The following is a 12,602-nucleotide window of genomic DNA, read 5'->3' as shown; positions in this document are numbered from 1 at the left end:
CGATTCAGTAAACCTTATCATCAGCGATTACGTACAGTCAAATGAAGTTAGAATCAAACGTGATATGGGCAAAAAAACAGCTGCCAAACAAGAAAACACGGGAAAATGGACTTAAAAAATCCAACTATACTTTAGTTGGGCATCAAATGAAATTGGATGAATTTTTAACTTTTCAGCAAAATTTGTAAACTCTACTTCAACTAAGAATACATTTTTATCGCAAGACTTTCTATGCCTTTAAAGACTGCATAAGTTTATTTTCGCTCTGTCCGGCAGCAAAAGATAACACGGGATTAATTTTTCAGATTATTCTACTTTTGAAGGAATGACAAACTGATTATCAATGAAAAGGAAGTAAAGAGAGAGGAAACGTAGATGTCAAGTGATTTAGCTCAAATCTTTTCTTTCAAAAAATTCGAAGGAAACTGAGTGGGCGTACAGCATGAAGAAAAATGTGTTTTTGCTTCATCACTAGACTACCGGTCGAAGGTGACATGAACGTGAACATGGCCATACCTTTACATTCATATAGCTGTAATATCCACTAAACCTGTCCCTTCCCCCCCAAAGGTCCTCCGTGGTCCTTGAAGAGGGGGGAAGATGGGAGGGTCACCCTAAGGACAGACCTTTTTACTGATACGACAGCCGTCGTTCGTTCGTTCGTTCGTACACTTCTTAAGGTTTCAGGGTTACTTCACATGTTAGTTTTCTATGCTTTCAACTTTTAATTTAACGGTGAAAACAAGTGATGTAAAACGGCGCTGACGTTTCGATGTCATGCAAGACATCATTATCAAAGCAAAGACATTATTTAGAAAAAGGTTCACATAAAATATTATAAAGTCCCAAGAGAGAGTGTTTATGCAAAGACTTTGGCTCGTAAAGAGTCCGATTCGATGTTGAGTGTTGAGGGTCTCAATTTCAATTTTTTTGTGCGAGGGCTACCTCGTTGTGCTACTTCGAACGTCGAACTTCACGCGAGCCCGGTTCGCATTTAAAACAATGAATTATAAGGTCGTTTTCTTCAAGTATATTTCATTAGGTTTGGTTCATGTGAATTTCGACGTTTCACCTTACTAGTCTTAGTTTGTTTAATATCTCAAATACTTTACCAGTAATGTCGCGTACGATACCGACGGCAGATTCTTTGAGACTGCAAACTTGAATGCCACACCGGTCAGCAGTATCGTCAAGGTAACAGTCAGTTGATCAGCAAGATGATCAGGAGACACCGCAAATGACGCAAATGAAAGACCAGTAATGACGAACTAGACAGATACAAAGGGAATATTCTGAGTAAGTAAAAAGTCAATCGTTTTGCATTAGGTCAGATGGCACGAACGTGGCGTGACCGTGCCGATGTATTTTGGTGGGATAAGCAATAATCACGCGCTTTGTGATTGGTTAAAGGTTGTCGTCAATGCCGTACCGTGACAGGCCGTACCGTGAGCCGTGTCACAAATGTACAAAATATACCGCTAAAAACAAATACATATGAAAATTATTCCGTATATTGATTTTTACCCCAAATTTCTAATTTCTCGCGCACTGATTGGCTGAGAGCCATTGTCAAAAAAAGGCTAAACGTACTAACTTTGCTGACGACATCCGTACGCTAGAGTATTTGAAAGTAAAAAACGTTTATAAAATTCCTGTTAGTAATTGCTTTGTGTGTTAAAAACGAACCGAGGTCCTTTTCTATGGTATGTACTCTTCTCCAAACTTTGCAGTAATACCACTCGCCCGCTTGAGTTTGGATCAGATACTGATGCCATTCCTTGTTCGATAAGAGTACAGACCATAAAAAAGGGACCTCGATTTGCCAAACGTTTTTTCACTAGCTAGCTACCATAGATTAGTTCTTTTTTCATAACTTACCATAAATAGAACAACATTCCAAATATAGTAACCAATTTTCCTTTGTACGTGAGCTGTAATAATATACATAGGATAATGACGATCACTCGCCCCAGGACATTCAAGGACAATACTCGTAACGTCAGTGTGCACGTGAGAACAAAGCGACCACTCCTGAGGGGCGGAGAAGCCCAGGTGACGAATGACGTCTCCTTTGAGCATGTCTTTTTGAAACTTGACGTGTCTGTCTGTCCAGTCGGATGATAAGATGATTGGCAGTTCCTGGAACAAGCAAATGTCAAAATAATGCTCTATCTCTATCTCTATCCAAGGTGTTTTTGGCATGCCGTCTCGCGCCTTAAGAGAGGTCAAAGATTAGAACAGTACCTGGAAATCTAACGGGAAATCAGCAAGGTCCACTTGCCCTTTGAATGTCCCTCGGACTTTGTACATTTCTTGTGCATACGTCATTTCCTTCCCGCCTTCCTCCGAGGTATATAACCGCTGTCCTTTCTGCATGCGGTCGATTGCTGTGGCATTGGTAAACGTGATCTTTGGATCCCATTCTTGATCCCAGTCCACCTCCTGTTGGAAGATATTGAAGATGCATTTAGACAACAAGTTTCGGTTGTACGATAGGGTGGATCGCTTTGTCCACTGGATAAGAATTTATCCGTCAGATGGCGCTATCCACCACTAAATAATAATGATCTATTAAGCATTATACACAATTTCAATGCTTTAATAAATATAAATATGAATATAATATTAATTTTATTGTATCATATATATATATATATATATAAACAAAAACCATGGATTACTGAGATAATTGAGATTTTAAAATACTTAGAGTGTCACTGTTTTTAATCTTGTTTGGAAGTGAATTCCACACTTAGACGCAGTCACCATTCATACAACTGGACCCAGACATATTTTTCCACCTGCATTTCTTCGCCAGGTCCTCTAGCCTTTTCCTTCCCCTTTTCTACCCTGATCGACCCACCCCTACGAAATTTAACAGTCCCTCAGGACGCACAATAAAACCCACGAAGAAGGTATTAACAAAGCAACTAACCTCATTTTTCTTTCCTTGAAGTTTTGGTTCCGCCTTCCACGTGGCCGTCATCCAAAACTCACAAGCAAACTGTTGGTTGATAACGTCGATGTCTCCAACATACGTCAGGCTACACCAGATATTGACAGCTACCTGCATGGAGAATGAAGCAGTGGTCAGCACTTTATCTGGTAAAGGTACAATAGCGGCCGCGGAGGGGGTGGTACAGCTCCCCATTTTTCTAATACTAGTCTCATATATTTTCGAAACTAATTTATAAGCCCCCCCTTTTTAGGGTTATCCACGGCCCCTTTAAAAAAACGTGCACAGCTTACTTTAAAAAAGAAAGAAAGAAAAAAAGAAAAACAAGGAAGAAAGAAAAAGCAAGGAAAAAAATCAAAACAAGAAAAACGACGTATACATCATGGCTAATAAGAGAGATGCAGCAAGTATTTTGCAACAAATAGAAAAAGAGTTGCTGCATGTTGGACGAGTTGCTGAAACAAGCTAGGTTAATTGCTGCAAATATGAAGAAACGAGTTGCTGGCGACTGGGACTAAAACAAGTCTCGTTTGTTTTTCCTCGGCAACAGAATACGAACGACTCTCTTCGTGGTACTTAGGGGGGAAAACGCTCATCATTACAGACTGCCAGGTACGGATTAAATGCCCGGCAATTTTTAATTTGACTGAAAGTTACGAGACAAAGCTTACAAAAAAGTTAAGTAAGCATAAGCTTCAGCAGCAGTAAGGGGGACTCGCGATTGATGCCGTACATTTGCGGGTTTTACCCGGGAAATTACGAACGCGGGTACAGCAGATTTACGGGATTTCCCGCGAAAAGTCCCTTACTGCTGCTGTGTTGGGTACCGCAAACGAAGTATAAGGTATTCTGTTGGATATACGATGCATGAATGTAAAGAGTTCGTAAACAACTTCTGCATAGTTTGCTTAGCACCTAAAATTAACATACCCAAGCCCAAGGGTTTCTGGTGTTGTGGTAAGAAAATGCAAATAGAAGACGACACGTCAGCACAGTGTTACGAGTGCGGTAAAAATATTCGTAATGCCGTGCCTTGTGCTACCAAAGAGCAATATTACGCCAATGGAGGTCGTAAGAAGACCCCATACAAAAGAATAAAATACTTCAGAGACTGGATGAGCCACATTCAAGGTCATCGGCCGGTATATTTAGACGACGAAGTAATGGAAAGAATTATAAACCACTTAGAAGAGCCAACCCCACAAAGTCTACGGAAGACATTGAAAAAATTAAAACTGGGGAAATATTACAAAGCTATTCCTTATCTTTTATCTGAAATTACCGGTAAGTCTATTCCCGAGGTTTCTGATATGACAAAAGCCGAGTGGATGTTTTGTCGGCTGGATAAGGATATTCCTTATTACCCTGACGTAACTTACGAAATATTTTACAAAATTGACCACAACCACCCCCTGTTAGAATGGATTCCGAGGCGACAATAACATATTACGCGTAATTCATACGATGAATTTATATTACGCGTAATAATTTGCCAAATAAGGTTATGCAAATAATTCATATTACGCGTAATTTCCAGACTGTCGTTCGATATGTAAACGAAATCCCGTCACGCTCTTTTCAAAGCAGATGTTTACTGAGCAAGCTTTCTTTGAAGCTCTTCTTTTGCCTCCTGGTAGATCTTTTTGCGAGATTCCTCGGAAAGATCTTTTACGACTGTTTTTTTATTCCTCATGTCCGACTTTAATTTCTCGTACTTTTCCTCTTCGGCCAGAATAAGCGAGAATTCTACGTCGTCTATCTTTCTGTCACGCAAAGCCTTTGAGACAAGGTCAGTGATCGTATTTACTTTAGCCCTTGACAGAGCTATTGTCGTGTCATGCTTGGATATCTTGCTTGACAACTGTTTCATAATACCTGTTGTAACAGCGGAAACGATGCCGCAGACGGCGCCGACGCTAGCCAAAGGAACTCCAACAATTATTCCCGGTCCAGTAAGCGAAGTAGCAACGCCAGAGCCTGTTAACGCCACGGACATGGAGCCGGAAGTTATCGCGATTTTATGTAATATGCTTCGGGCTCTAGCATACTTTTTTCGGACTTTTTCGTAGTGTTTTGCCTGCCCTTCCAAGTAAGCTAAGATTAAGTTCGCTTTATTCAGACGAAAGTTTTCGGCGTTTAGTTCATTAATGGGGACGTCTGGATACAACTGAGGTGCTGATGGTATAACATCCATTATATATACTAATGTACGACGCTTTTGGAAATGACGTAGAGGAGAAGCCGCATCACGACAACCGGGATTACTGGAACTGGAGAGCATTTAGGAAAATGTTCCCAAACGCAAAGTCTACTATGTTCGAAAGAAGACCCGATGGGATTTACTATAACGGTTCTAGGATGTACAGCAATGAGGATTTAAAGCCTAAGCTAGTTGATAAGGTAAAACATTTAGAAGTGCGTAAGGAGTCTAACTTTCCAGAGAATCTACTACCGACGACGGAAGATTATCCATTTTACGACAACAAAGGTGGTGCAAATGACTTTGCTAAGATGGTTACCTCCTTAAAGATTCCCGTGGGTCCTACGACTTTTAAGATAAAAGTCAGAGACATATTTAGAGAAACTGCCACGAAGCATGCCTCAGGGAAGGAATCCAGAGAATGGTTGTCAGGTCCTAATATGCGGTATTGGCCGCAGCAGTTAAACTTTGCTGTATGGGCTGCTACTAAAGGATGTGGTATAGCTGTAGACATGCTCCATATTCCTTTCCTGCGATTTCATGTTGCTTTTACTATTCGTAGGATATTGTTTGAGTTAGGAGTACCACTTCCTAATGACATCGTCTTTGACCCAAAGGATAACAAATATAATAAAGTTGCATGGGAGCGATTAAAGAACGAATTTAAGCTCACCAACCCCGACTTTCGTAACCATGAAGGTGCCGCACATGGTTTAGGAGAGACTTACACCTATGCTTCGTATGTTGGAGCTAGCATAGAAAGACCGGGTATGGGGTATCCTAGCAGATGGGAGTTCTCTGACTTAGGGGGTAAAGCATCAAAAGGTAACTTGATTTACTTCATAGAAAGCAAAGAGAAATATCCTTGGGCACCTTTCTTCGCCGCAAAGGGTATTGGATTAAAGAATCTTGCAAGGATTAATCGAAGCATCGAAGCCTTTGTTTACTGTATTCTAGGAGCGCAGGTTAGCACTCGCAGCCCAATCGTAGATGCCTCTGGTGCGTCACAGGAAACGCAACAAGTATTCCTTGTTCTCTTCGAGAGTGCTATTATTGAGAATGAGATATCTAAGTCAGTCCAGAGATATCAATTAGCAGTACAGCAGTCTAAAGTGCGACTGGATTACGCCTTGAGTCCTGGTTGTTGGTTAATGCCTAGTAATTTGGTCATCAACGCCGATTCAGTCGTGGGTTACAACAACAAACTTCAGCGAGCTACTAAGAGTATGAAGTTTGGGGTAAATGATGTGAACTCTGACACTCTTAGGAGCATTCCCCATTTTGTAGAGAAGCCAAAGAAGGAACACACAGAAAAGCCATTAAAAAAGGTAGAAAAACCCGAACCAAAGAAAATAAAGAAGGTTACCGAGGAATATGACCATAACTTATTAAAGGCCGGCTTAGCAGCTGCAAGCATTGGTCTGAGCTATTATATATGGCGATGAACAACCCCTACATAGCTGGAGTAGATTGTGTCTATACGACTTACACAGGCGAGAAAAAATACACCCAGGCATCTTGGGTTGATGTCACGGGCATGTCCGTGTATTTGAACTACTCCGGAAAGAAGTTGATATTATGCAGCATTTCTTTGGGGGCCGTTAGCAGTGCGAATGTAGGATTTCGTTTCTGTGACGACAATGGAGTATTACAGCCCATGCGCGCGAAGACAAACAACAGGGAGCCTACGCATTTCTCAGTAGAGCCGCCAACGAATAGCTCTGAGAATCTTTCCGTTTGGACTTTCCACATGGTTGCTGATTGCCACGGGAAGGTAAAGCTGCAGATAAGAGTAGATGACACCGGGAGTGTTTGCATAAATAGCATAGAAAATCAAAGGAATACTGTCTATAACCACATGACCATCAGCACTTTGACGGTAATGAGCCTCTAGAAGGGAACTTGTTCCCTGTAATATATGAATCCATACGTGAGGGAAACGCGTTATACCCACCGCTTAGATGAAGAGGGATATGACAACGGCGCTTGGCATGACGTTGGACTGTGGGTTGAGGTTGGGGGCACTGCATTGGTCATTTGCACTATTAGCATTAATACAAATACGCATGCGAATGTGGGGTTTAGGCTTATCGATGAAAATAATAAGCCCCTACTTCCTTATCGAACTTCAACGAACACCAGGAAAGTTACCCATTTTTCGATGGAGCCCTACACTAGGTCCTCTGAAGACCTAACGCCAGTGACTTTTCATATGCTAGCCAATTGTAAATATGCTAAGTTGCAAGTCACTTCTGATGACGGCAAGTTTGGGATAAATCGCATAGGTCGCAGGCCTGCTAATGCAGCCTGGAGTCATAAGCCCATTTCTACCATGAGTGTGTTGCCGTTGGTTCCAAATTACCAGGGCGGTGCTAATACCGTCTTTCATTATCCTCAAAGCAGGGCACCGCCCGAGGATAAGATCAAGCCTTCATCTTCTTCAGGAGGACCACCCCAATAGCGACGACTAATATCCAAATGTTATTCCCCACGAACTTTAACAGTTCTCCGCCGGTCCTAAGTGCCAAGGAAACAACCGAACCCAGCAGCCCAGGCAAGCCGGCTGCCATCTTTTTTCCCAAGTCCGTCAGCCCATTGCCTAATTTCTTTACGCCCGCGCCTGTAGCCTTAAGCGCGCTAAGGATAACTCCTACTACGGTGCTAATAGCGACCGCAAATGCCAGTGGAACGCCATACTTCAAAAGGGCTCTTTTTATCTTTTCCTTGGTGGTAAGCCCCAACTCCCTTTCCTTACCTTCTATTTGCGTTTGTAATTCCGCCAGTCTTTCCTGAAGGGCTCCTACTTCCCTTCGTGCTGCCTCCCTTTCCTCTTCGGAGCGAGTTTGGTCCACAGCTGCTTCCTGCTGCCGTTCTAATTGGCCCTGCAGGTCTTCGACGGTCTCCTGAAGTTGTCTTATTTCCAGATCCTTTTCAGCCATTTGTGCTATGATGCGCCTTTCCCTGGCGTGACTCTCCGCTAATTCATTTCCTATTTGTATTAGCTGCTCATCCTTACCAGCCAAGCGGCTAAAGGCATTCTGAAAGTCCTTTACGGCAGCGGTTTTTTCATCTAACAACTTAGATATTCGCTGTCGAAAATCGGCAACTTCGGCGGCACGACTTTCAAGAGTAGCCCTGTTTGCCCTCATGACTTCGTTTTCCATTTCCCTAAATCTTTCCTTAAGGACGTCGTTTTCCAGCTCTAGTTGCGGAAAAGATGTTCTAAGCGCCGTCAAATCCTCGCTTGCCTTTAAGAGGTCCTTGCGCTCCCTGGTGATTCGCTGCAAGTCGTTGTTAGCTGCCTCCTTTTGGGTATTAACGTCGGCCAATTCTCGGTGTGCTTCCGCTAAATTATATGCGTTGACGGATTTCTTTATGGCGTCTACTGGTAAGGCACGGTATTCACTTATCTTGGCTTCCAATTCCTCTTTTTGAGCGTTTAGCGCAGCGACTTCCTCTGTCTTAGCTTGGAGCGTTTCGCTTAGCGTTCCTATTTGCGCTCTTAATTCTTCGTGCGTTCCATAGCCGCCTGCAAAGGTCGGTAATCTAACTGCATTAACAAGGAACCTATCAAAAGACTGTTGCATTTCCTCCCTAGCCAAGTCACGCTGCGTGGTCAAGTTGGGCTCTCCAAGCGCCTCCGTGACTCCTTTGGGAAGCTGGTTGTTAAGCAGGCTGGTATTTCTCCTTTGATACAGGTTGTACCATTTTTCCCTACCCGATTCTCTAACTTGAACCTGCCCTTTGTCTCCTATTTGGAAGTCCAAAGTAGCCAGGTTTATGTTTGGGTATCGCTCTCTTAGGTCATTGAGGAGGTCCGCTGTTAAGTCCGACCGCACGCCAAGGGATTCCATTTGTAAGTACTCCGGAATGGGTGTGTGGGGGTTCTTAGACTTGAATTTATCTCTTAAGGAACGCATAGCATCGCGGGCCCTGCTGCCATACTTGCGTGTTAGCTTGTCGAAGAGGCCTCGGGAGTCTACGTTGTTATCAGGAAGCAAAGACTCGTATTCTTCGTCGTTAATATCGACTTGACCTTCTTCGGTAAGGGGATCAAAATCTGTTCCTTCTACTTCCATTATATATGATAAGCTCGAAGTTAAACCCCAACATATTACCTAAGCAGGTCGGCGGACTGAAAGCAGAACGCACCTTTCACCGGGTTACATTCACGCCTTCTAGCGCTAAGCCAGGTGAGACGCTGTACGTAGGCGTACCCCGCCTAACGGATAACCTAGTATTGGTTCCTGGCACCCTGGCGCTAAGGTTTAACCTAGCAATACAGCCAGATACCGTAGACACGCGTTACGTCGTCAATAATGCAGGTAGAAACCTTGTTTCCAAAATGCGCGTAAAGTTCGCCGGGGAATCCTTGCTGGACTTAAACAGGTATGATTTGTATACCACGTACAAAGACTTATGGTTGACTGCATTTGACCGCGCGCAAAGGATAGAGCAGGGAATCGCCAGTGAAACCATACGCAAGGTAAGAAGCGCAACCGAAAGCGCCTCGGGAGAAGACGAAATAAAGACGGCTTATGGTACTAAATATGTCGTTCCTTTGGACTTTGAAGTTATTACGAACCACGGTGCATACTACCCAAGGCAGCTAAGCGAGCTGCAGTTCGAAGTGACCCTAGCAGATACTACGAACATCCTGCAAGGAAAAGATGTAAGTTCATCAGCCGTGGATCCTTATTTCATCAAGAACTTGGAGCTGCAGTATGAAACGGTATACAGCGAAGACTTAGCACGTAGCGCCGGTATGGAATACAGCTCCGGGAAGGCTTTCCTTTACGATCACGTCGTGATGTACAAGACGTTCAGCTTTACAAATAACGTCGAAGAGGTCATCAACCAAAGCATTAACCTTCCCAGGCGCAGCCTTACAGGGATAATGTTGCTGTTCGCAAAGACATACACGGCAGGATTGCGTGACTCCGAGGCGTTCTTTAATCCTAACATTACCAACGTAGGTGTTAGCATCAACGGAGTGCCTAATAAGGTTTACTCACAAGGGATAAAGCCCGCGGATATGTACCGGGAAGTCGCACGTAAGTTTGGCGACCAAATTAGCCCAAAGGAATTCTTTAAGGATAAGTACGCGCTGTGGATCGACATGCGCACGACGAACGACGAAGACCTACATGGACAGGGATTACGCCTGGTAAATACCCAGGACGGCATTACGTTGGAGATCAAGCGCACCAAAGACGCCAGCGACACTACTAAGATAAATGCATACATTTTCGTAGTCTCAGACGCGCAGCTAAGCGTGGAAATGAATCAGCTAAAAAGCGTTGCGTACTAGGATGACTGAGGATAAAAATATCCCTTACGTATAATATGCTCCGCGTATTCGAAAACAACGAAACTAAACTGCAATGCCTAGTGCAAAGCGACAAGCTGTACTTTAAGGCGAAAGAGGTAGCAAAGGCATTAGGTTACGCAGACACCAAAGATGCTATTAAAGTCCACGTGGGGGATAAGCATAAGAAGAGGCTTAGTGAATTTAGAATAGAGGTGAATCGCCTCCCTTCTGGTTCACACCCTACAATCCCTGTACGTGACGGAATCTGGTTTGTATCAGTTAATATTTAGCTCCAAGCTACCGACAGCAGAGGCATTTCAAGATTGGGTCTTCGAGGATGTCCTACCAACGTTAAGGAAGGCAGGAAAGTACTCTCTGGATGGTCCAAACAAGTTAGTCTTCAAGATCGAGAACGAGTTCGACCTGCACAAGAAAGTCGTAGATTACATGCGTCGGTTTCACCCTACGCTGTTATTAGCACCTGGACTCGGGGAATTGCAAGATACCACCAGTAAAAGGATAACGTGCTGGAAAAAGGGCTACCAGGCAGGTCAACCCGACATCCTAATTCTTAACTCCCATAAAAAATACAATGGGTTATGTCTGGAACTGAAGACGCCAAAGGGTAACGGCGTATTGTCCGACAAACAAAAAGCGGTATTGACGCAATATGAAATGAATGGTTATCTTGCGATGGTTTGCAACGATTACGATCTGATCTGCAGGGAAATCGACCGTTACGTCGACGGCATTCGCATACCTTGTCCTGGCTGTGTTAAGGCTTTCAAGTCACAGGAGACGCTACAAACGCACCGAAAGATATTTCATAAATATAATGATAGTTGAACAAACTCACTGGCGCGAATTAATACAAGGCATTTCATACAAAATAAAAAATTACGTCGTCTTCGAGGACATTAACCGTTTAAGGTTGGTCCTCTTAGACGGCAGCCAAGAGTACAGTTTATGGGCTCCTGACTGCGTACGGTACGTACTGCAAGGCGAAGAGTACACTCACATACGTAGCTATGGTAAAGTCAACGGTCGATGGAAGTTCGACGTTGAAAGAAAGGCGGAGGCTAATCCATTGTGTGATTAGTCGTCCTTATGGGCTTCTAGGTATTGGTCTGCTACGGCGGACCTCATTTTTTCTGACATGTAATGCAGCCCATATATTGAAAGGGTAACTAGAATTCCTCCTGCGCCTTAACTTTGATGTAAGGAGATCTTAATAATATCTTATTATTCTTTCTTAGGATACGTTACGTAAAGACTTATTTTAGGGTCCTTCATATTATCCTCTTTTTTATTTATTATATTAAGTAATGTCAATGAGATATCATTAAAGAATAATAAGGTATCATTAAGACTAAAGGCCCTAAGAATATAAGCCTAATAACATTTAAAACATTAAGGAATAATGACATTAAAACTAAAGGCCTTAAGAGACCCTACCCTATCAGCAACAACGAAGTAGGATCATTAATAAGGCATAAAGAACACCCTACTATAATGACGTGCAACGATTGCAACAAACGATTCAGTTCCTTACAGCGACTTAACTATCACACCGAAAACAAGGTCTGCTTTAAGCAACGCGCAGCAACGACATGCGAACATTGCAATAAGACCTTTACGACCAGCCAAGCTCGTTCCTACCACGTCAAAAACAAGGTATGCTTTAAGCAACGCGCGACAGAAACGACATGCGAACATTGCAATAAGACCTTTGCTACCGCGCAAGCTTGTTCCTACCACGTCAAGAACAAAGTCTGTCGCCGAAACAACGCACACAACCTTACTTGCGAAGAATGCTACAAGGTACTAAGCTCTCCTCAAGCACTAGCATACCACATGGAACACAGAGTCTGCCTCAAATCTCTTTGCAAAAGCTGCAACGCATCCTTTGAAGATGCCTGGCACAAATACAGATGTAAACGATACGACCTTTCAGAAGTCGTCTGCGAAGAGCATGGCGACGTAGCAGAACGTTGTTGTCCAGTCGACACGGTAAGGCAATTAAACAACCAGAAAAAAGAAATAGACGACCTCTTCGTGAACTTCGACGTCACATTTGAAAAGGTCGCCTGGGAGAACGTAGACTACTGGAACGACACTTGCGATAAGTGTGGCTG

General features: G+C 43.3%; 1 protein-coding gene across 3 annotated transcripts in view; it reads right to left on the bottom strand.

Annotated features, from left to right (window-relative positions):
* LOC116286793 (uncharacterized) overlaps window positions 1–12,602 on the bottom strand; it is a 33,164-nt gene that overhangs the window by 9,579 nt on the left and 10,983 nt on the right. For all 3 annotated transcript variants that reach the window (XM_031693385.1, XM_031693393.2, XM_031693376.2), the window contains 4 exons: window positions 2,936–3,067; window positions 2,245–2,442; window positions 1,879–2,139; window positions 1,113–1,268 (listed from right to left, as the gene is read on the bottom strand). In XM_031693385.1, the coding sequence (XP_031549245.1) occupies window positions 1,113–1,268; window positions 1,879–2,139; window positions 2,245–2,442; window positions 2,936–3,067 (747 nt within the window). The remainder of the gene's footprint in view (window positions 1–1,112; window positions 1,269–1,878; window positions 2,140–2,244; window positions 2,443–2,935; window positions 3,068–12,602) is intronic.

The sequence above is a fragment of the Actinia tenebrosa genome, unplaced genomic scaffold, assembly GCF_029948245.1.
Source record: "Actinia tenebrosa isolate PJP-AT-01 unplaced genomic scaffold, QUT_ActTen_1.0 PGA_scaffold10__47_contigs__length_13832649, whole genome shotgun sequence".
NCBI lineage: Eukaryota > Metazoa > Cnidaria > Anthozoa > Actiniaria > Actiniidae > Actinia > Actinia tenebrosa.
The sequence above is the reverse complement of the archived record's forward strand: the minus strand, read 5'-3'. Positions and strand labels throughout refer to the sequence as shown.